This window comes from Pseudopodoces humilis, chromosome 1 (genome assembly GCF_049639895.1).
Source record: "Pseudopodoces humilis isolate 2021_Gansu_Grassland_sample_001 chromosome 1, ASM4963989v1, whole genome shotgun sequence".
Classification (NCBI taxonomy): Eukaryota; Metazoa; Chordata; class Aves; order Passeriformes; family Paridae; genus Pseudopodoces; species Pseudopodoces humilis.
In genome coordinates this window covers 126,471,595-126,493,506 of record NC_142200.1, presented here as the reverse complement: position 1 = coordinate 126,493,506, position 21,912 = coordinate 126,471,595, and the positions used below count along the sequence as shown (strand labels likewise).

Sequence of the window (21,912 nt, the reverse complement as noted above, 5' to 3'; positions counted from 1 at the left end):
AAAATCCTACTCTTATGTTGCTTCTTGAAACATTTTATGAAAGTCTCAAAAAAACCCCAATTATAAACTAAAAAAAAAAAAAAAAAAAGACTTGGGGATTTAAGATCGTCCTCATGACCTTCTGATCAATTCTTGAATTATTGCGGTATTTTCCCATAAAAAAGGTTAGTCTATCACACAGAGTGAGATTTCTACACTGATCAGTGCTGTAGTATTTTTTTCCTTCTCATAAGCTGCTGAGAAATAATTGGGGCTCTCTTTCCTTCTGATTCCCTGTACTAATTTTTCAGCACCAGAACTGCAGCAGAAGAAGCTCATAGATTACTTGAGTCACTGCTCCTTAAAAACATTTTTTTCCTATTTTAGAAATGTTAAATAGTTATATATAACACATGAAACTGGGAACCAGGATCATTATCCTTTTTCAAAATATTTTGAGAGTTAAAGAACTATCAAGAACCCCCAAGTGTTATTTTACTTGGAAGCATCTGGAGTTCCACTGTGGAAGTCTGCAGATCACAAAAATGGTGGTTAACAAGGCTGATAATGTTACATTCCTGAAGCCCAGATCAGTTCATCTTAATTATGCTTGCCTCAATCTTGTGGTAAGGCACAGAAGCAACTTCAGTTTTCCAAAGTTTGGGTAGATCAGCTGAACTCTCCAATTTGTATTCAACTTAAAAAACGCTTTTAACCCTTTTGGGCTGGGATAAAAGATTGACAGTAGCAAGTATTTGCAACAGGCCATATTAACTGAAACTCAACAGCCTTCTCACAAAAGTTTCCTGGTAACAGCTGTAATAATTTATAATGAAACGGCAGAAGTTGAGTCATAGGAGGAAAAAAGCATAATACTGTGTTTTAAAATAGGCTCATGCGTCAGCACACACACCTACGTACTAAGAAACAAATAAACCAACACACAAAATTATTTTATTCATTACTTAAGTCAGCTGTGAGATTCAACTCCTTTCTAACTCACATTTTGGTATACCTCTGTACTCCCTGACAGGGCCTAAAAATCAGAAATAGAAACATTAGAAACACATCAATTCTCCTGATGTTCCCCCTAGACTATAACTAAAATACCACAGGAAACAATTTGTTTTTATGAATATTCAGGCTCTTTTGCCATCTTTAGATGAAGAGCAAAGAATATTAACATTGTCCAAGTACCTCCAATTCCCCGAAGTTTTTCAGCAGGTAAGACAAGGGGGTAAATCCTCCCATAGGGGAAACACACCTGCTATTTCAAAGGCCCTTAAGAGCTCTGAGCTCTGTGGGGCACCACCACCTCCAAGCTGCTCTCAGGAAGCCCCTTCATGAACTTGCAGGGGCAGATGCAAAGGGAGCAGCATTTGTAGCAGATCTGCTACGACACAGCACCAACACCACATGTAACCACAAATGCCCTGAACGGAACAAATGCAGCAGCACAGCTCAGAGCCAAGCTCTGCTTCATCTGGGGAGCCACATCTTGATTTTAGGAGCAAGTACAACTATAAAGTTTTACATGTGAAGAGCAGTCAGGTTTTGCTGCAGGGTGTATGACCACCAGAAATCTGAGGAGTGATACATTTTATGGCTCAGAAATCTTCCAGGTCTTCCTGTGGGGACTGTGCACCCGTGGCAGGGCAGGACAGGGTGTGTTCAGGCTAAGGCTGCCCTGAGTAGGCAGCAGCACCAAGTTTTACTCTTGTTTGCAATAAAGGTTATCTAGAAACCAGTCTTGCTTACCGAGATATTACTCTTGTGGTATCTCTGCTAGATTTCTAGAATGATAGGGACTTTCTCACTTTACCCATAAATCTTCTATTATTTCTTTTCCTGTTTCTGTTTTTACTGCCCATTTTCAGTCAAAATCCTTCCTTCTGTCTGCACATGCTGCCCCAACCTTATAAATGCCTATGAAAAAAATCCAAACCTTCCAATAAAACACTAAAAGAACAATCTGACTATATTCTTTTTGTACTTGTTTGAACAAGCCTGTAGCAATGCTCACAATTCCTTTGTAAACATACCTCATTTTGCTGCTATTAAAAAAAAAGGGAAGAGAAACTAAAAATATTTACAACAGTACATGATTGGCAACACATGATAAATACAGACTTCCTTCTGAAACACACATGAAAGTATAACCTCTACCTATACTGCTTCACTTAAAATAGTACAATATTCATAAGGCTAAAGCTAGCTAATGTGTAAAATTTGGGCAAATTGCTGATATTTTAGCAGTGCTGTAGCCATCCTTAACCGATGCAGACACCCCCACAGCAGTTTTTGTATTAATTCAACTGTTTAAGTAACGAAAAAAGTGTTCTAAGTGACACAGCTAAGCTTGTATGAGCAATAATTGCATGTATTATCTGCCTCTCCACTAGGAAGGCCCAACAAGGAATGAAACTGAGAAAGAAAACCAGAAGAAAAAAATGCCACTATCAGACATGCACTGATCTTTTTTATTAACCACAGAAAATAAGTCATTTTTACCTTATCTATTCAGCAGATTAGGGCTGCTTCTGCAGACAGCTGAGGAACTTTCCTGGTGCCTGCCTTCATGGGTGATTCCCCACATAGATAATTTCCCCCCAGTGTAAGACACTGCCCATGGCAAATCCAAAGTCAAGGTATTTGCAAATGTCCTTACCTACCATGAAGGCAGTGTTTTAAATACCAAAATGCTCTCAGTTTGATTAAACCACAGAAAGGGATTTTTTTTTCTTTGCTTCATTTGAGTTGCCACAATTGTTTTGGTTGCTGAAGTTTTTTTACTCATTCTTCTGAGATATGAGTGAAAAGCAATTGAAAAATTATAGACAACACTGACTTCTTATGAAAACTTAAAAAACTTTAACCCAGATATTTCATATGTTATCTGGTAAAACAGCACTTCCCCTTGGGCTGTCAGGGATCTCACAGAAGTGTAAGGACAGCACAGTGGATTCAATTAACTTTCTGTCTGAAAGAACACCAGTGCTTACATGATTTTAAGAAAACTACATTATTTGTTTCTGATATGTACATTTTTAACACAAAGTCTTGTGGTTACTAGTGTATTGCCAAGAGCTGTAGCACAACAACTAAAAAAACAAAATGAAAAATTTGTGAAATGTTATAGGAGGTGTAAGGTTTACAATGGAACCTATTTCAGTTGCACAAATAGTATATAATCCAGTCTACCTAATCTTGAATTACCTGGTATAAACATTTTATCCCCAGTAAGGTTTACTTCATATTGTAACATCAGGAATAGTGCCTCTGCTGAGTTTCCTTTAAAACTATTTCAATACTGCAGCTATTTAAATACAGCTGCAAAATTTCGTTCCACCTTTCAGACTTTGACAGAAATTAAGATCTAAAATTAAAAGTACACTTGGCTATTATGATTGAAAAGCAAATGAAACAGACATGCACAGTCATATCATACCAATTTCTTCAGGTTGCAGGTCTAATAACTCATCTATAGCACCTAAAAAAGAAAAAAAAGAACAAATAAAGAAATAGTAAAAGCCACAAAGCAAGATCTGCAGTACATTGACAATCAGTATGTAAACATGTAAAGATAGTTTTCTTAAGTGTTTTCACCTGAGTTCTGCTTGTGGTTACAATGTCCTTGTAACGTGGAGATGACATCCTTGCCATCATCAGCTGTAATTGAGATCCATAAACATGTCAAATTGCACTTGGCAGGAGACCATGCTTATAAACAACGCCACTATAAGATCAACATGCAATGGTTGTTGGGATTCATGTTTTGAATGAGTCATGTTTAAGATCAGCCTGGTCACAATGAATGGAAGGTCCAAGGTACATGCATTTCAAAGTGAGGCAAATTTCTGAGTAACAATCTGAGGGAGATCTTGAGTCCCTGGCTACTACACGACCCTCTCCAGGCTGAGCACACCTAACTAAGGCAACTGCAACAATCAGTCCTCCAGAAGCAGAGAAATTTATTTTAGAAGCTCATACTTAGGCCAGGAAAGCACAAAAAGTGCCGGAACCTTGTCACTCTCTGAACTGCCTTCCTTACAATATGTTCTTCCTCATGAGACAAACTCTGGGAACAGGGAGGAAGAGTCATCATCCAAGGTACCCCAAGTCAGGATGCAAGTAACAGCATCTCTTCTGCAGGGAAAAAAATGGACTAAGACCAACAGGGAGTCAATTGTAGAGCTGAGAGATATAGGCTGTTAGAGGTGACAAAACACAGCTTAAATTCTCAGCAAGCTTCTTAGATGAGACATGGAGTCAAAACAATCATCTAGATGCTCTTTATCAGTGAAGAGAAAGGTACCTCCCTCAGGTGATTAACCCCATCTAAGACATATAGCAAAACATGAGGGATGAGTTACTGCTGAATATGCCTTTTTCTCCCTTATTAACTGCTGAGGAAGTCTAGCTACTAGACAACTTAGTCTGCACAGTATTGCCAGACCTGGAAGGCCCATCTGCTCTGAGCCTCACACAAGAGGCTGGAAAAGTGAAATAGAATTCTATTGTGTGAACAGAATTTTATTGTGAAATAAAAACTGAATCCCAAACCCTTTTAAGAGAATTGCCAATCTCTCCCAAGAGAATCTTCAAGGTGTGTTCAGAACTACATGAAACAGAACAGCTTGCTGTTTGCATCATTATCTTCATAAGGCTTTGCTAGGACAGAAATGTGCTCCTAGCACGTGAATCAGCTGTTCATGAACCCATGAGCACATCTGATTATACTCTTTATAGATATAGACAGGAGAGGGATAAACACACATGAACAAATATACTTGATGCTTTTATAAAAGCACAATGCACAAAGCTAAAGGGGAAAATCCCAACTCTTAAACTGTCTGGCAGAGGGTTAAAAAAAATCAGAAAGAGATGTTCATGACAGGTGGGATACGGATGGCCACAGTTCTGTAGTGAAAAAGGTAGAACTGTTGCCCAAAGCCTGCCTTGGTCGAGTGGTAAACATGATGGAGCCAATCTTAAAGGCATTTGTAGTATGGTAAAGGAAAATGCAGAGCAAATGATAAAAAAATGGAAGTTATGAAGTAGAAGTAGTTGGTGAGAAAAACTAAGAAGCAACATAGCTCTCTCACTAGAAGCACTGTATCTGCATGACTTTAGAATAAACAGGGTAATTTAAGAAAAAAACCCTTAGCAATGGCACAGACCTGATGGTGTATGAAGATGGAAAAATTTAAAGACCAGTTAGAAATATTTCAAAACACTTCAGTTCCTTTTAGGGGTGATGAAGAAAGAGACAGAACTAAGTATTTATACTATGGTGAAATATTTTACAGCCTGTAAGTAACTGAAATTCTAGAAAACATCTGCTAGAAAAATGTAAGTCAGATTTTATACCCATATATATTAAAGTATCTTGTCAAAGATATATCTAATTAATTGCAAAATAGGTGAAACTTCAAAACACCGGGAAAGTCCTAATATAGTGTCTTTATTACAAAAAAACACCCAAACAACCATAATTAAACAGAGTGACTCAAATAACTATGTTACCATGGGCTGGTAGATCACCATTACCCGCAGTTAAAAGATTAATGGAATGCCACTCAGTATGGCATCCAGCAAAAGAATGTGAGCATAATAAATGCTTCTCTAATAATTTAATGTTTATTTTATGGAAAGCAGACCTAGTTGAAAAAAACCAGCTAATTTAATTCTTTGATAAAACTTTGAGCTTTTTTCAGCAAAGATATTTGTTTAGAAACAACTTCACTTTGCACTGCACAGCTTTCCAGCTAAAAAGTTAGCACTGCGTAACATCTATAACAAACATACTGAATGGATTAGGAATGTGATAACTAACAGATGTCAAAAACACGTTGTTAGGAGAAATAATTGCAAAGCAGAAGTGTTTCTAGTTTAGATCTGCAAGACTCACTGTTTTATCCATTGCTAGTCAATGGCTTTAGCAGTCATCTGGAAGTAAACACAAAATCACTCTTGAAAAAAATTGTGCAAACAACTAACAGACTATTAGAGGTGGTCAGTCAGTTCACTCATTTGGTTTCTGTAGTCAGAGCTGGGAGAATTTAATAGCTGTAAGTTACATCTCCAGGATTAAGGAATATAAGCTGTCCTGTAGAAAGGACAAATGAATCCTGGAAAGCTATGACTAAAAGGAACTGAGTCTTGGTAGATAATGCATTCAGTTACGAGCTTCAAACTTGATGTTGCAGCAAAATGGGATGTTCTTGGATACAGAAACAGGAATGTGAGTTTAACTTCTAGAAACATGACAGGTGAGAACAATATCAGAAATCTTTTGCCCAGCTATGACTTTCATATTTGAAAAGGGATTTTGTAAAGTGGAATGGAAACAAAAACTTCAAAAATAAAGATGAGATGATGAGTTCAAGACATCAATATGATTAACCCACTGAAATAAAGATGTGAGAATAGTCTTGACTTTCATGTAGTACCTTTTAAGTACCTTCATGAAGGAAAAAATATATTAAGATTATTCTCCATTTTTTATTAAACCATTTATTATTTAACCATTAATTAGAAAAAGTTAGAGCATCTTGAAGAATTGCATGGATGACGATTCCACTTTTTACAGCACTTCACCACCCTCACTGCAAGCACTTGATTCTTAGTATGTACTCAGAATTTCCCTTTCTGTCACTGCTATCTATTCCCTCCTTTCTTTCTCAGTGCGCTTCCAACTGGAGCCCGGCTGTGTCACTGGGTAATAACAACACATAAGGTCATTGGCAGCAGCTAAGTATGATCTTGCCTGGCTTTTGGGCAGAAGTTCCACGGAATTCATCAAGTTTTTCACAGACTATAGTTTAATGACTGGAACAAACTAGTGAGCTAAGTGGCACACTTCCTGTCTCACCTACTAACCTGCAGATCCCTTTCTTGAAGGGTACATGCCCCATATAAGAATTAGGCTTTGGAACATAAGATATTTGAGCTGTCTGAGAAGGACTGAATGAAATGCAGTGGGATGTAACATGTAAGAGATTAACAGATTCTCCTGGGCTTTGGTTTTATGCACTTGTAGGGATTTGTTGGGTGACGCTAATACAGGAAATAAACCAAACCACACAAAAAAATCCAAGTGTTACAGCACTTATGGAGTTATGATAACATGAAATAAAATACCTGAATAGTTTGATTCCTTGGTATGGCTCTCCTCATCTAATGAAATCAACCTTAATTTGAAAGAATAAGAAAAAAAATTGGAAAAATAATTATAAGGCTCTAAAATAAAAATACATTTCCATCTTTTTGGTCAAATCATTACAGATTCATATAATTAACAAATAAACAGTAATAACAGATGGACTCTTGCATTTGCTGGTCGGTTGTTACCTTTTATTGTTTCACTGGCAGGTCTGTTAGAAATGAAAATTAGATTGAACTAGCAAATCCTATCAGCTTCCATTATTAGTCTGACTTAATCTCTACTGAAAAGTATTGTGTATTCTGCATTTCCACATTTGGTCTTTCCAGCTATCATGAAGAAGCTACAACTGTTCCCCAGCCCCCTTCCCCTTCTTCTCCCCAAGAATGGAACCAACCACTTTGTGCCTCTCTTTTTAACAGCAACTAATTAAAAATCAAGAGTCAGGACAGTTTTGCCCCACATCAGCAGATTTCTAAAATAACAGATATAGCAGCGTTGATGAAAAAAAATCTCTCAACAGGGTAAAAAAAAAGGTGTAGTTTACATGCAATTCTTATACAAAGGTGATCTCTTCAATGAAGAACACATAGCTTCAAACTGCTATTACTTTGTGTAAAGCCATCCAAGGAGTAGGGACTGAAGCAGCCACAGGGCTGGTGGTGGAAAGGACTGTGTGGGCACATTCCTCCTATCCTCTAGTGATGGGACAGAAAAAGACACCTCCCCAGCTCTTGGGGGTAGGCCTGTGGTAGAGGAAAATTAGATTCAAATTCTAGTATAATGAATGTTTACTGTGAATGGAAAGTTCATGAGGATTTAAAAAGCTTTGTTTTGTGTAATTCTTCTCGAATCTTAGATGTTTGTTTATGGTTTTAGGCAGCAAAAGGGTGACATATTTTTTCCCTCACTTTTATGCCAGACAAGGACAAGGATAAACCATAAATAAACAGAAGTACAACCATGACATGGCATCTGATGCATTTCCTGGTAGGTGCCAACGCACACATCTTGCATAAATCACACATTCATCCTAGAACTTTATATTCAACACTGAGGAGAGAGCTATTTATTAAACTCTATTACTGTCACATGAGAGGCAACAGATGGAAGTAAGTGCTGTGGAGACAACCACCTACCAAATAGTACTTGGTCAAGTCCTTTCTAATATCAACAGCAACAAATCTGACCAATTTATAAAGTGGTAAAGGTAAGTGGTTCTGAATCTGAACCGGAAAAATGACTGAAAACCTGAACTCCTTAAAAATTATTACAAACAGCTAAGCAAAATCCACTAATCAGTCAAGCTGTTCTCTGCTTTTTGACAACTGATCCTTTGTTGGGTGCTTCATTTAAGCAGGGACAGTCAAAACAACAGGTGGCAGCAGGATTATATCAACATTGTATCTCCTGGCAACCAAATCCTGACGGTCAGGTAGGGAAGGGATCGCATCTCTTTCTCCTGTTCTCCTCTCCCCATAGCAGTCCATTCATAAGTCTTTCTCTGCTCAGAGCTACAGGTAACTCAAAACTTGACAGCATCAGCTCACTTAGATGTACTTTATACTAAGTACCTACTGCTTCATTGGATTACTAACTGATGCTGTATACATTACAAAAACTAATTGCTGCTCGGAGCAATCAGTAATCTATATCCTTTTTCCAGGTGAAAGGAGATGCTGCTGAAAGGAGAAATACAATGCTCATATATCTTCTCCTATGTATAGCTGTTTACCATTTCTTTTAATAAAGAAAAAAATGAAGCAAAAGCTGAAAAGAAATAAAAAGACAACTAGGAAAGATGAAAAACACATAAGGGTTTTATGGGCCTTTTTAAAGCTCTTAATTTCACAATAAAGTTTATTAGCCTTTAAGATTTACACATTACAAGATTTCAGGAATCTTTGTATTGAGTTAACCAGTAGAATTAGACTAGCTGTCTCTGTATCTCTACTGTCTCTAGCAACCAGGAAGCAGATTATAGACAAAATACTTATTATTTTGATATACAGGACATGTGACTTACTGACTCTGCTGATCTTCTGCTGAATTGGTGCTCCCAATCTGCTGGTCGTCCTTTTCTGCTTTTTCTGTTAGTTTATTCACAGGATCTTGCAAGCTCTAGATCATAACCATAATATAAATGTAAAGAAGAAAACCAATTAGAATCAGGGAAGTGTGTCATTTGAGACCAAACCTGCTTATAGAACCAACAGAAATCAAGCAAAAATGGTTTTACACTACATCAAAACTATATCTGACTCAAACAAGCAGAATTAAAAGTGTTAGAAGATACTCATTCAAATTGAGTCACACTTTATATAAGAAGGTAACACATGGCAACTTCTAAACTCATGTTCTGTTTCTAATATTTCTAAACAATTATTTCTAGGTAAATATTTCCAATATTTCTAAGTAAATCTATCTATGCCACGTACAAAACAGGCACAGATGGCATGTTTCGTTGCTGTTTTGGGGATTTGCTTTCTTTTTTCCTCCTTATTTTCCCTTTTTTAAGATGAGAAAAATGAGTTCTTTACATCTGTTTGTTCATCATATACTGCTTCTTTTCTTATTTATTCTCTTTTTTTCCCCTACACAATTATTCACACAAACTTGGCAACTGCAGTGGTAGTGGAATGATCCTGCTTGTATCCTGAATATGAAAACAAGGTTTAAAATGTTGGATGATGGTTTGATAAAGGCCGGGTGTGGTATTATGAAACCCTACTGTCCCTCTGAACTCTGAAAGGCTCCAAGATAATGACATGCAGTTTCATGGTCAGCATTTTTATAACCAAAATTTGGAGATGAGCACAAGCCAACACAAGCATTACAGACTGACTTTTAAGTGATAAATACAGTAATGGTTGTCACTCTCATGCATTCATTAGAAATTCTGATTAAAAAAATTAAATAAAAGAACACAGTAATTAAGTAAAGCAGATGTTAAAAATGTAAGTATTTCTATCACTATGAAATGGTTTCACTGTGAAGGTGAAAAAAATTTCCTCTTTCTAAAGTCCAGCTCAGTTTCTGAAAAATTTAACCATGTTACATGTGAATAGTCTTGACCATCTGTAACTATAACTTTTATTAATGTTGCCCGGATAGTCAGAGTAGTGCATCTCACCCCAACTGCTCCTCATGCCTGCCTGCCCCCCAAAAAGCTAAGGGTAAAACAGAGAAGACACCTTCCATACAAAACTTAAAACCCACAAAAATGTAGTGGTTTTGCATCTGGAATTTGGATAAAACAGGAATGTATTTAACGAAAAAAGTAAAACAAAAAATCAAGGCCTAATTGACTGAATAAAAGTTAGGGTGCCCAGGCAATTTGTCACAATAAAAGCATTCCCAGACACGTTACATGTCCTTTTTGCAATGCCCTGTTAACCAGGACAGAGGAGTCCCCAGAAGGAGCATTCCACTTTCTGCTTGGTTCAATATTTGTCTGTATGAGAAATCTACACTTCAGTATTTTAGAAACTAAACTTCTAGATTTGTCATGTGCTGCAGCTGCTTTTTTTAACCCCCCTCTCAATTAGCTAATTCTACATAGAACTGCTGATTAATTTGTCATAAGCAGCCTCAGCATTGCAAACATGGTCAAAAGACAAAGGTCACAAAAACAGCAATAATAAAAAAAAGCACTAAAGAAATTAACCTTATTCTGTAGTTGCCACTTTTTTGACACCGTTGTTAACAAGAATCACATGTGCACTTCTCCTTGGATGCTGAATAAGGACACTAGCCAACTCAGCTAGATAACCTATGTATGAATGTCACCCTTTACCTGCATTTGTATTAGCTATTGATTAGACTGCACTTCTTGTGCTATTGAAGTTGATGGGAATTACTCCATTGACTCCAAGAAGTCCTGGACTAGAGTTCAAGAACACACAAATATCAACTATACTTCCACAAAAGTGCAGTGTAGAGAAAGAAAGCAGCTCTGCATTATGGGGGCTGTGCTGCTTTGGGCACTTGAACTACCTTGGACATGTTCACAACAGGACACACAAACCACTGAATTAGGAGGTGATTGCTACCAAGTATAGCATCTCAGAGCTTGCTCCAAGGTTTTAAAGGTTTTGGACAAAAACCCAGAACTACTTTAACCACTGCCCAGCTATACAAGTTAAAGAAAATTACTAGAAGTAAAGTCTGCATATTGCATATTCACAAAAAAAAACCCCAAAACCAACAGGGAAATAAGCATCCTTCTTTAAGGACCTATATTTTCAGAAGCTTCCTGTGTCAGTGTTTCAGGAAATCCATATTTAAAAGGACTGTGATCAAACCACGGAAACAGCATATAGAAATGGAGCTCACAAGTACCTTGGGAAGGAAACAGCATGATAATAATGGCAGTTACTATTTCCTTTATTAGAAAAATAAACACAGCTCTGAAATACAGCTTTGGTTTCAATAGCGATTATGATAAAATTGTTAAAAATTAGAAGCTGTATTTTGATGCAATAACTCCATGTAACAACTTCATTTAGACTTAAAATCAGATACCAAATAATGAAATTATTTTCCTCACCCCTGCCTCTCTCTACTCTGCATTCTGAGGTTCACTACAAACTGAGGTAACTTTCCAAAAAGATTTTTAAAAGCTATAGAATGAAATGAAACTGTTAAACTGTTAAAAAAGCCAGCCAACCATTTTCTAAACATGAATCCACAGTAATGTGATCACTGCTGTCAGCAGGCATAGAAATAAAACCATAATATTATCTTAATTGTTTCAGGTTGCATTAGAAGAAAGGGGAGAAGCCTCGCCATCTAGAAAGCATAGTGATTAAACAGAGTTATGACAACACAGCCTGAGTTCAGACCAAAGTGAGCACATTTCAGCTGGACATACCCCTGACTTGGCTGCTCAGAGCACACAGATGTAACTCCACAGCATTTTTCTGGCTGCTCATGTGGACTAGAATGGGCTTTGTTGTGAGCTACACCATGTAAGCAGCTTAAAGTAGGCTCCTTGCATATTTAGAAACCTATCTTCCTAGCTTCTTTAACCTCTCTTTTACTACAAAAATCAGATTAAGACCTTACACACTAGCAGAGCAAGTTCACAGTCATTCATTCTGCCTGATGTATCCATCTCTAACACCAAAAGTCACCCAGTGGTATTTTACCTGCTCTCAGTACTCAGACTAAGTATCCAGGCCAACAAGAGATTCCTGCACTGTAGAGTTAACTCTGGCTCCAGATCAGGCTCCATTTCTGACTGCTTCTCACTCACTAAATTCCTTCACCTGCATCTGGGCTGCTTTCAAGCAAAGCCAAAATCATCTGGATTGCACATAAAATCTGCCCTCTGCAGTTAAATCACCGGTGTTGACATTGCACTCAGCTCACCGAACAGCTCCTCCCAAGTGCCTTGGACATCTAATGCACTCCTTGACAGAAAAAGAATCAAAGCAACACAGCTAAGGGCAGTTTCAGGAGCCAGGCATACATTCCAAGATGTCACAACATTTATGAAAAAGTTCAACAGCACTGAGGAGACAAAAACTTTAATATATTTCACTTGGGGGGAGAACTAAAGAGGAAGAGGAAAAGCAGGTTGTCTCAGAATTTCCTCCCAGACATTGATCAAGGAAAGAAATACCACACCTCCCCAAAACCCTTAGAGATGCAAAATCATAGTCTTGTCTATGAGTAAAGTCATTGTCTGACAAACAGAAACAACAGGACACCAGACTACAGCAGAGGTCAGCAGTTGTTGTAGTACCTGTACAGTGTTGTAGTACCTGTTTGGACAGAGTACTCCAAGGGAATACTCCATGTAAGGAGCTCAGGCAGCAGTATTCCACTTCACACAGAAATAAATAGATGCACTGAGATTTATGCCTTTTGACTCCCTTACCAGGGCTACTATTATTTCTAAGTTAATACAGACTCTTCAAGAAGTTTGGTATTCTAGCATTTAAATTTAAAAAATGCAACTAAATATTATTTAAGTAACTAAGGCAAATAAACAGAAACTAGAAAAAGGTATTATTCATGAAAAGTAGCCCCTGAAATAAACTTGAATTCAGTTGATATATGTTAATTTCAAGTCAATGAAACCTTAACAGCTTTACCAAAACAGCAGCCCATCATCTGTAATATTAAAGCGATGGACACAGTAACAGATACTTTTACATCTCTAAACACAGAGTTGTTAGCACATTAATAATCATCTTTCATCGAGCATAAAACTCAAGAGTTAGGAAATACAGCTGCAATAGCACAATTATACTGCTCTCTGCACATACCCTGAAGCAAAGAAAGCAAATGGGCTGCTTTTCATTAAGGGAGTTTTGCAAACATCTCTAAAGACAATGTTTTCTGTCCAGAAACAATCCCAAGAGATGTTTCAGAGTTTCTTTCTTGACATAAACCTGGTACACAAATATATGTTTATAATACAAAATACAAATAGCTGTTTTCTAGTACATGGCACCTCTTAATTTTTCAGTAAAACAATCTAAGTCAAATATTAACTTGCATTAATTTCTTATTTTAAAGTAAAACACTAATCCTACATTCACGTATGCTTAGTTTAATTCAGTTTAATTTGTATGAGCAAGATTTTGTCTTTCATGGAATCATAAAAGACAAAAATTATTTGCAAGCACCAAATTCAAAATTTTCATTTAAGAAAGACCCCTTTTATGGTATCAGGCAGGGAAAAAATAGTCTAAAAGAAGTAACTTCCAGTGAAATGTAGAAATGGTCACACTGAAATATTTTATGGATATTTTAATCCAGAATATATTCTGATTTTACATTTTAATGCATAAAGGCAACAACAGCCATGGCATCTCCATTGGGTACATTTTTAGACCAAAAGTTTCTCTATCAGAAACAACACTACCTTTGATCAGCTATAGCTATCTACCATACTTCATTAAAAAATAATACTGCATAATCTCAATGTAAAATTAGTTTGCAGCTGCTTTTTAATATACAGTTACTCTGGTATGAACATGTGATATGACTGGTAGGGATCAGTTCCCTAACCATAATCACCTATTGATATTCTACACCCAGGTGTAGCAGAGGTGAGATGGGACTTGCCACACCCTTCAGAAGTGACAAGCAGAACTCACTCAGCCTAGTAATGCAGATGAAGTACCAGCAGACATCTATTCTCTTAGGCAACACAATCTCACCAGATGCAATCAGCAGATTTTGATTTAATCACCTTAGCAATCATTTAATGTAAACAATTAGAAACTAATAGCTGGGGACAAGAGATTATGGAGAAGACTTTGGTATAAAAAATAACCCCCCACTCTAGAGACTGAAAGAAAAAACCCCCTGATACTAAAAGCCAGTAACACAGTCTTACTCCCAAGCAGCTGTCTTCTGAAAGCACAGAATTACATGAAATCCTGTTGTTTTAAACTATCTCCTGATTAGCACTATTTATCAGCATACATATCAGTGCAAAAATGGGAAATCACATCTTCTCAGTGCAGGAGGTGAGCAATATAATTGGTTAAGATTTTCATAACAAAGGCTGCATCCTAAACACACTTGACTATTCCCAGCCATTTTTACAGTTACTTTTTGCTTCAACAGAGTGCTTGTTACATGTGTGGGTTCAATATAGATGGTATTTCTTTATCATAGATTCCCAATCTAATTTCAAATTTAAATCATGGTGAAACGTTCCACAGGAGGAAGTTCGAAAGGTACAATCCATGCCTAAACGTTTCTTATCCTCCATCACAAGGGTACACCAAAACAGGTGCATTTTCTTTCCAAGTGTAAATGTTATTATACACCTTGAAACATGCTATGTGTTGTTCAAATAATCAAATTTTTAGATACAAAACAGCATGAAGAATAAATAACCAGCAAATACAGGCTACCTACACAAATTAGACTGAAATTGCTTTGGATCAAAGCAAAGATAAAAACATCCTCAGAAACCTTTTAACATCAGGAAGGTAAGAGAAGAGCCCACCAGCATGTGTGGTCAGAAAGATATGAAACAGAAAACCTGTATTTAAATGAATAGATAAAGCAGGGATACAAGTGTCAGAGAATGTATGGCAAAATTATCAGCATGTGCTTTCTACGTCCTTGTATAATCTCTTACTGGTTATCACTGGGCAAACATACATATCTATATATTCCTTACCTTTAACATAGTGAATTCATATGGCTGATAACCTTTGAAACTTTCATGGATGGCTGCCATCGTGTGTGAAGTTTTTTCCCAAAAATGAAGCAGTGTTGTCTGTAAGGCAGGGTAAAATTTCAGTGCTGATGTTTACACAAATCTGTTCTCAGTGCAAATTTCACATCTTCCCTCCAACAATAGCTACATATTCTTATGGTTGAATATTGCCATGGTAATGTCTTAAAAAGCCACATTAACAGGAAAACATTCTTTCAGAGGTCAACATTTTCCTTGGATACCTGATATGTTGTTAACACATGAGAAAGGAGGTTGCATCTGCTTGCTCCCAGAAGATCCACTTTTTGACAGACATCAGTCTTCAGTTTGTCGAAGTTGAGTTTTGCATGTCGCACTTGTGCTTGAACCTTTACACAAAGGGACAATTGTTTATGTAGTGATTTTTTTTTTCTCCATTTTTAATGAAAGAGCAAACTAATACAACCTCTAGGGAGATCAGACAACAGACTTACAGTTTTATTTTTATCAATGCCACTGAAATTAAGATAGACTGGCTGATAAATAGTACTCTTACTATCTTCTCTATTATTGCTTTTAATAATATATTCAGTGAAGAATTTTTGTTTTCTAACCCCTCTTTTGTATGATAGATATTAGTATAAAACATACATCAAGAACAATTGGAAAAGATACTTACATTGGTATCTCTTTCCAGAAAGACAAATTCAAAGCCTAACCAACAAATTTGGAGCTAAAAGTTTACTACACAATATACAGGTGCACAGTCAGAGACATTTCTGTGTACCTATAGTAAGAGACAAATTAAACTGACAAAATTTAAAGTCTGTCTGCAATGATACAGCACTTCAATATCTTCGGACTGCTACAAAAATTTCACTCATTAAAGTTCTCCTTCTAAAACAGGAGTGCCCTTTCTGTTTACTACTATCAGAAAAATATACATCCCCTTTTCCTAGGAACTAACAATTTCAGTTTCAGGGGTTTTAGTTTTTCTAATTATTTTTCTATCACCTATTAAGTACATACACATGTACATTAAGTACATATACAACACCCTGTTCCAAAAACTGTACATGCTTGACAACAACACTGACATGATTTGGTATCAGGGTAGAAGGCTGATGTAGGCATTTAGTATCCAGGATTTTCCATTTTTGTGACAGCTTTGCACACCACCAAAAATTATATTAATGAAAAACATTTGTTTAAATTCTGTAAACAAGTTTTGTTATAGTTTTCTTCCAATGGAATGGGAAACAATAAAACCACAAAACATAATGAATCTCCTATAACTCTTTCATCATCAAAATAAAATATTTACCAAAACAATAAAATGTTTCACAATGAAAACAAACCATTTTATCATGAAATAAATGACACATTTCTTTCCTTTTCTGGCCTAACTTGGAGAATAAACCCATTTTGTCCAGAATACACAAACTCAGTCAAAGATTTGTCAAACTTGTATGCTCCTGATCTTCAGAAGTGAATCTGGAACTTTGTAGCAAGTGCCTTGTGCAGTAAGAACAAATACACACATATCATAATGCAATCTGAAATGTTATGGTTGCTATACTTCTGCTTTCATTTTCCCAAACTCAGATTATACAACCTCCAACCAGGCAGAAAACCAGCCAAAGATTTGCATCACAAATTCATCATATGACCATATACTCATACAAATTGTGCGACTCCTGGATTGCTGGACATGTGGCAACTTTGTTTCACTGATCAGATCAGTTCTGTTTAAGCAATACTACACATCAGCCTAATCTGTTAATAAGGAAGAAACTATTACAATTCAAAATATGTCATAAATGCAGAATATTACAGGTGAGATTTAGAAAAGGATGATGCCAAAGGAGAAAAAAAAAACCAAAACAAAACACTTTCTTCTTTTAGTAAAGAGCAGCGCTAATCAACATTTACAAAATAACTCTGTGGTTACTGCATTCATCCAGGAAAGGAAGTCTTCCAGGATAATGCCACCAAACAGTGAACAAATCTTGAGTTCTGGTAATAACAACCAAAATGTCTGACTGGATCCAGTACTCTAACCACACGAGTAAAACATCTCACTGATGACTTGCTTGTTGTCTTTGCATGTTGAAGAGTTTTTTTTTTAAAAAGAGGTGTCTCCAGAAGATGGAAGACTTCTTAGGTAGTTAGGAGATGTTTTAGTGAGGTAGAGACAGATCTGAATTTCCTCAGGAAGGAGAAAATTGCTCCAATGGCTTCCACTTCTTAGGCAAGCACAACAAATGCTATAAGCTATGATACAAAAAGCAAGAAGCATCTACTACCAAGATATTTACAATAAGGTATGGGATTTCATGAAAAGCCCTACACTGAGTCAGAGTTGCACTAGCATGAGCTGAGGCTGCCCCTTAGTTTGGGATCCCCAAGGACTGCTACGCTTCTAGCTTGTGCCTGATGGAGGCCCAAGCAAGGCACCATGATATCCATGCCAGGAGTGCCATCATAGACAGGCACAGCTGTCTAGTCAAAACAGCATGTGGGTAAAGAGCTTATGGACCTCCAAAACTGAGCAGCACTGGAGCAAGATAGGAGCAGTGGCAGGAGAAGTGTAGAAGCTTTATCCAGTGCTGGATAAAGACATTTGTCCAGTATTAGGTCCTCAAATCCTGTATTTCCTTTAGCTGCAAAGTGCCTGAGAGCACAGTTACAACTTCAGTGTGAAGAAAATGATGGGGCCTGTGCAAAAAGGAACTTCTAACTGAAATCCAAATACAGGATTACACACATCTTTTTCCATAAAGAACTGCTGCAATGGGTAGGGATTTAAGTAAGAGATGTAGGGTTTTCAAAAAACTAATCTCAGTTACAGCTATGAAAATCCAGAGAAATTCAACTGATGTAAAAGTGTCACAAATATAACTATATTTTACAGTGGCGCAGCTGAGAACAGAATCCCCTTCCTACTTGGTATATCACAGCACTGGTGAAAGCACAGTAAGAAGAGCTGTAGCTTTGTAGACTGAAAGTCCAAGAAAGCAAAGAATGTTAGTTCTGGGGAGTATAAATACTCTGCCAGAGATGGTGAGCCACAATTTAAAAAAAAAAAAAAAAAAATGAAAGTAGTACCAAATGTAATTATGAATTCCTACTCCACCTCAAAAAAAATCCATAAAACCTGTAAAGTTTGAGTTGCAGTCTTCCTGCATACATTCTTCAGAGATGTTTAGCAAAGAACAAGGTCTGCATTTATCTTAACTGAACATGTAATTAGTCTCTTAAAAACTAAAGCATTCATAAAGAGAAGGAGGTGATCCACAACACAGTGTGGAATACAAACCCTTACCTTATGTTTATCATGCTCATACAGATGATTCAAGATATTTAATGCTGTGTTACCAAATGCTACACACTTCTCTTGCCAACCAGGAAAGATGTGATACTACAAAAACTATTAAATTAAGGATGATTTTAGGTTTCTCTGGTATTTTGAAAGTTTACTGAGCAGAAGTATTCTCCTTTTTTCAGCAGCAAGTGCAGGACAACCAAGGAAGAACTCCATACACTACATCAGCATGACATTTAGCTTTTTATCTGCGCCAATAAATGCATTTTCAATTGAAATTATTATTAGACATCTTTTAAGATTACTTGTTGGCTTCAGGAATTAGGTATAAAACCTTAGTGCTTACAAACCATAATCTACTTAATACCAACAAGTTATCAGAACCTTTGGTTCTCTGCTCAAGGGAAAGCTTTTATAATACATATTAATCTTCTTCTCCTTTCTCTGCAATTACTCTCTAAGACATGAAAAACAGGACCTCATTGTTGTCTCAGTACTGAAAATTTTTATTCATACATTTAAGTTTATTAAAGCTGAACATTGAATATTTCTTGAAAATCCTGGTCTGAAAATGGTCAGGATTTTATTGACCCAAGGAGAACCAGCTTGATCCAAACACAACCTGAACATTTGATGATGAACAAGCTTCTAAGCATCTGAAACTATAGGTGCTAGATGTAAAATTTATATTATACAAGAAAATTTTACAGTACTCTTGACATAAAAAAAATCATTACTCTTTGTCTTTTTCTAAGCAGCAACCTGGACCAACCTGCTTTTAATTTCCCAATGCAAACACCTAAGTACAATTTTCATAAAGAGCACACAAGAAAACGTAAATTCGGAAAGCAGTATCTTAGTCAATCAACAGTTTAATGAACTATTAGATGCCAGACAAACCTGAAATAATTTCAAAGGACTGAAATGTTACAATCCTAAATCCCGAGGGCTCAAAAATCAGATTCTAGAATGCTTGATTGTAAGGGCAAATACTTGCTAACAGTTTCCTAAGCAGTATCACAAAATGAATCAGGTTGGAAAGGACCACAGTGGATCCTCTGGTTCAACCTCCCACTCAAGCAGGGCAATCCCAGGGACAGGATTGTGTCCAGGCAGTGAATATCTCCAGTGACAGAGACTCCAAAACCTCTCTGGGCAACCTGTTCCAGTGAATGGTCACCTGCACAGTAAAGAAGTTCTTCCTCGTGTTCAGGTGGAATTTCCTGGGCATCAGTTTCTGCCTGATGCCTTTTGTCCTGTTGCTTGGCACCACTGAGAAGAGCCTGGTCCATCCTTTTGGTACCCTCCCTTCAAATACTTAGAGACATTGACAAGGTCCTTTCTCAGTCACCTCTTCCAGAGTCTGAACAGGCCCAGCTCCCTCTAGCCTTTCCTTGTAAGAGAGATGCTCCAGTCCCTAAATCACCTTTGTCACCCTCCACTGGACCCAGTCCAGGAGCTCCATGTCTCTTTTTCACTGAGGAGCCCAGAACTGGACACAGCACTGGCCAGTCCAGGTGTGGCCTCACTAGGGCAGAGCAGAGGGGCAGGATCATCTCCCTGGACTTGCTGGCAATGCTTTGCCTAGTGAACACCAGGATACCATTGACATTCTTGGTCACAAGGGCATTGCTGGCTCATGGACAGCTTGTTATCCATCAGTACCCCCAGGTCCTTCTCCACAGAGCTGCTTTCCAGCAGGTATTTGGAAAACTTCATTCGAACAGAAAAATTTTAATCTTCAATCATGCTAACATTTAAAAAAAATTAAAAAATCCTGTGACCCAGTTAAGAAACTCTATTCAATATGTGCATTTACTAAAATACAGATTTGCCATGTACTTTCAAGGAGTCTTTACGTTGTCTACTGTACATCTGTGTTGCTACTTTCTTTCAATCTTCTATAAAATGCAAAATGTATTTTCAGTAGTAGCCTAATTTCAGGGACAATTCATCTAGTGAAGCATCATCTCCAAAATTATGTTGGATAAATGTACTAACTCACTTTACATACAGTATATTTTTGTCTCAGCATTTTCAGCATAGAAGGAGAAACAGATGCTTTTAGTCTAATTTGTCACCCAGCCTCTCACTTACTTGATCTGAAAAGCATGCACAGTGTGAGTATAGGCTGGAAAGAGGGGGATAAATAAACCAAGGGGGAAAATGCCTGGAATATAGTAAACCCTCCTGTTTGGGGCTCTGGGTAAACTCTACCAGCAGATGGAATCAGCGCAAATCTTTGCATTAAATAAGTATAGCACCTTCTGGCATACCAGATCATTGTAAAGACTACATGAAAATGAAATCAAACTGTAGTTTGAGGACCAAGTATTTACCATAGAGCACAACTTAGAGCATTTCAGCATATGGCACAGAAAACATAATGAACTAGATTCTCAATTCCCACAAATTCTAGTAAATTCATACGTTGAGTGGTGTTTTGATAAGGAACACCCATGACACTTTTGCATAAGCATAACTAAGTACTTACTGGTTTATTTTTCCCTTTCTTTTTAATTCAAGACTGATGATGCACAGTCAGAGAGCAGAAAAGGTACTGTTTTATACAAAATAATGCCTGTAACTAAACTTTTCCACATACAAGGTACACACTTCCAATGCCTTGTGTAGTATGAAACCTGATTTCTGTGTGCTTTGGTATATTCTACATTTTGCAGACTATACTTTGACTCAACTTGTTCCCTTGGGTTGGAATAGTATTTATAGCATTCATTAATCTCTGCTCCATCATTTTTTAAGAACAACACATAAAAACAATGGTTAAAGAGGAGTGGGCATACTTCTGTTCGTCTGCTTCAAGGTTGGTTATTAAAATCTTCATTTACACTCTGATGAGAAACACTGGTAGGAATTAATTTTAGGAGATGAAATTTTCTAAGTGAGCCACATCTAGCTAAAAGGGAAAACTACTTGGACAGTATAAACAGATACAAATGATATCTTTAAGTCTGAATGCGAGCAGATGTACATCACATTTTTTCAAGAAATTAAACTATTTTTGAAATTTGAATTAAGAGAATTTTAGGGCAGATCAAATTCCAGTAACACATTTCTTAAATTTGCCATTTTGGACTTAATGATAATCGTCTGCACTTGTGCAAAAGCCCTATGCACCACACTCTATTAAGCTTGATTAAGCAAATTTGCAGTCGTTGCAATTCATATAAAGGACTTAATCACCATTGTATGTCTACGAGTCTCAATCTGGAAACCAACCAAACACCTTCTATGGAAGGTGTCCCTGCCCAT

At 37.0% G+C, this 21,912-nt stretch overlaps 1 protein-coding gene across 8 annotated transcripts in view; it reads right to left on the bottom strand.

The window, feature by feature from the left end:
• ICA1 (islet cell autoantigen 1) overlaps positions 1 to 21,912 on the bottom strand; it is a 71,512-nt gene that overhangs the window by 13,015 nt on the left and 36,585 nt on the right. For 5 of the 8 annotated variants that reach the window (XM_088060186.1, XM_088060195.1, XM_088060173.1 and 2 more), the window contains 7 exons: positions 15,578 to 15,703; positions 15,297 to 15,395; positions 9,171 to 9,265; positions 7,123 to 7,172; positions 3,586 to 3,648; positions 3,428 to 3,469; positions 983 to 1,015 (listed from right to left, as the gene is read on the bottom strand). In XM_088060186.1, the coding sequence (XP_087916312.1) occupies positions 983 to 1,015; positions 3,428 to 3,469; positions 3,586 to 3,648; positions 7,123 to 7,172; positions 9,171 to 9,265; positions 15,297 to 15,395; positions 15,578 to 15,703 (508 nt within the window). The remainder of the gene's footprint in view (positions 1 to 982; positions 1,016 to 3,427; positions 3,470 to 3,585; positions 3,649 to 7,122; positions 7,173 to 9,170; positions 9,266 to 15,296; positions 15,396 to 15,577; positions 15,704 to 21,912) is intronic. The other 3 variants (XM_088060200.1, XM_088060204.1, XM_088060215.1) reach the window with 3 other exon arrangements.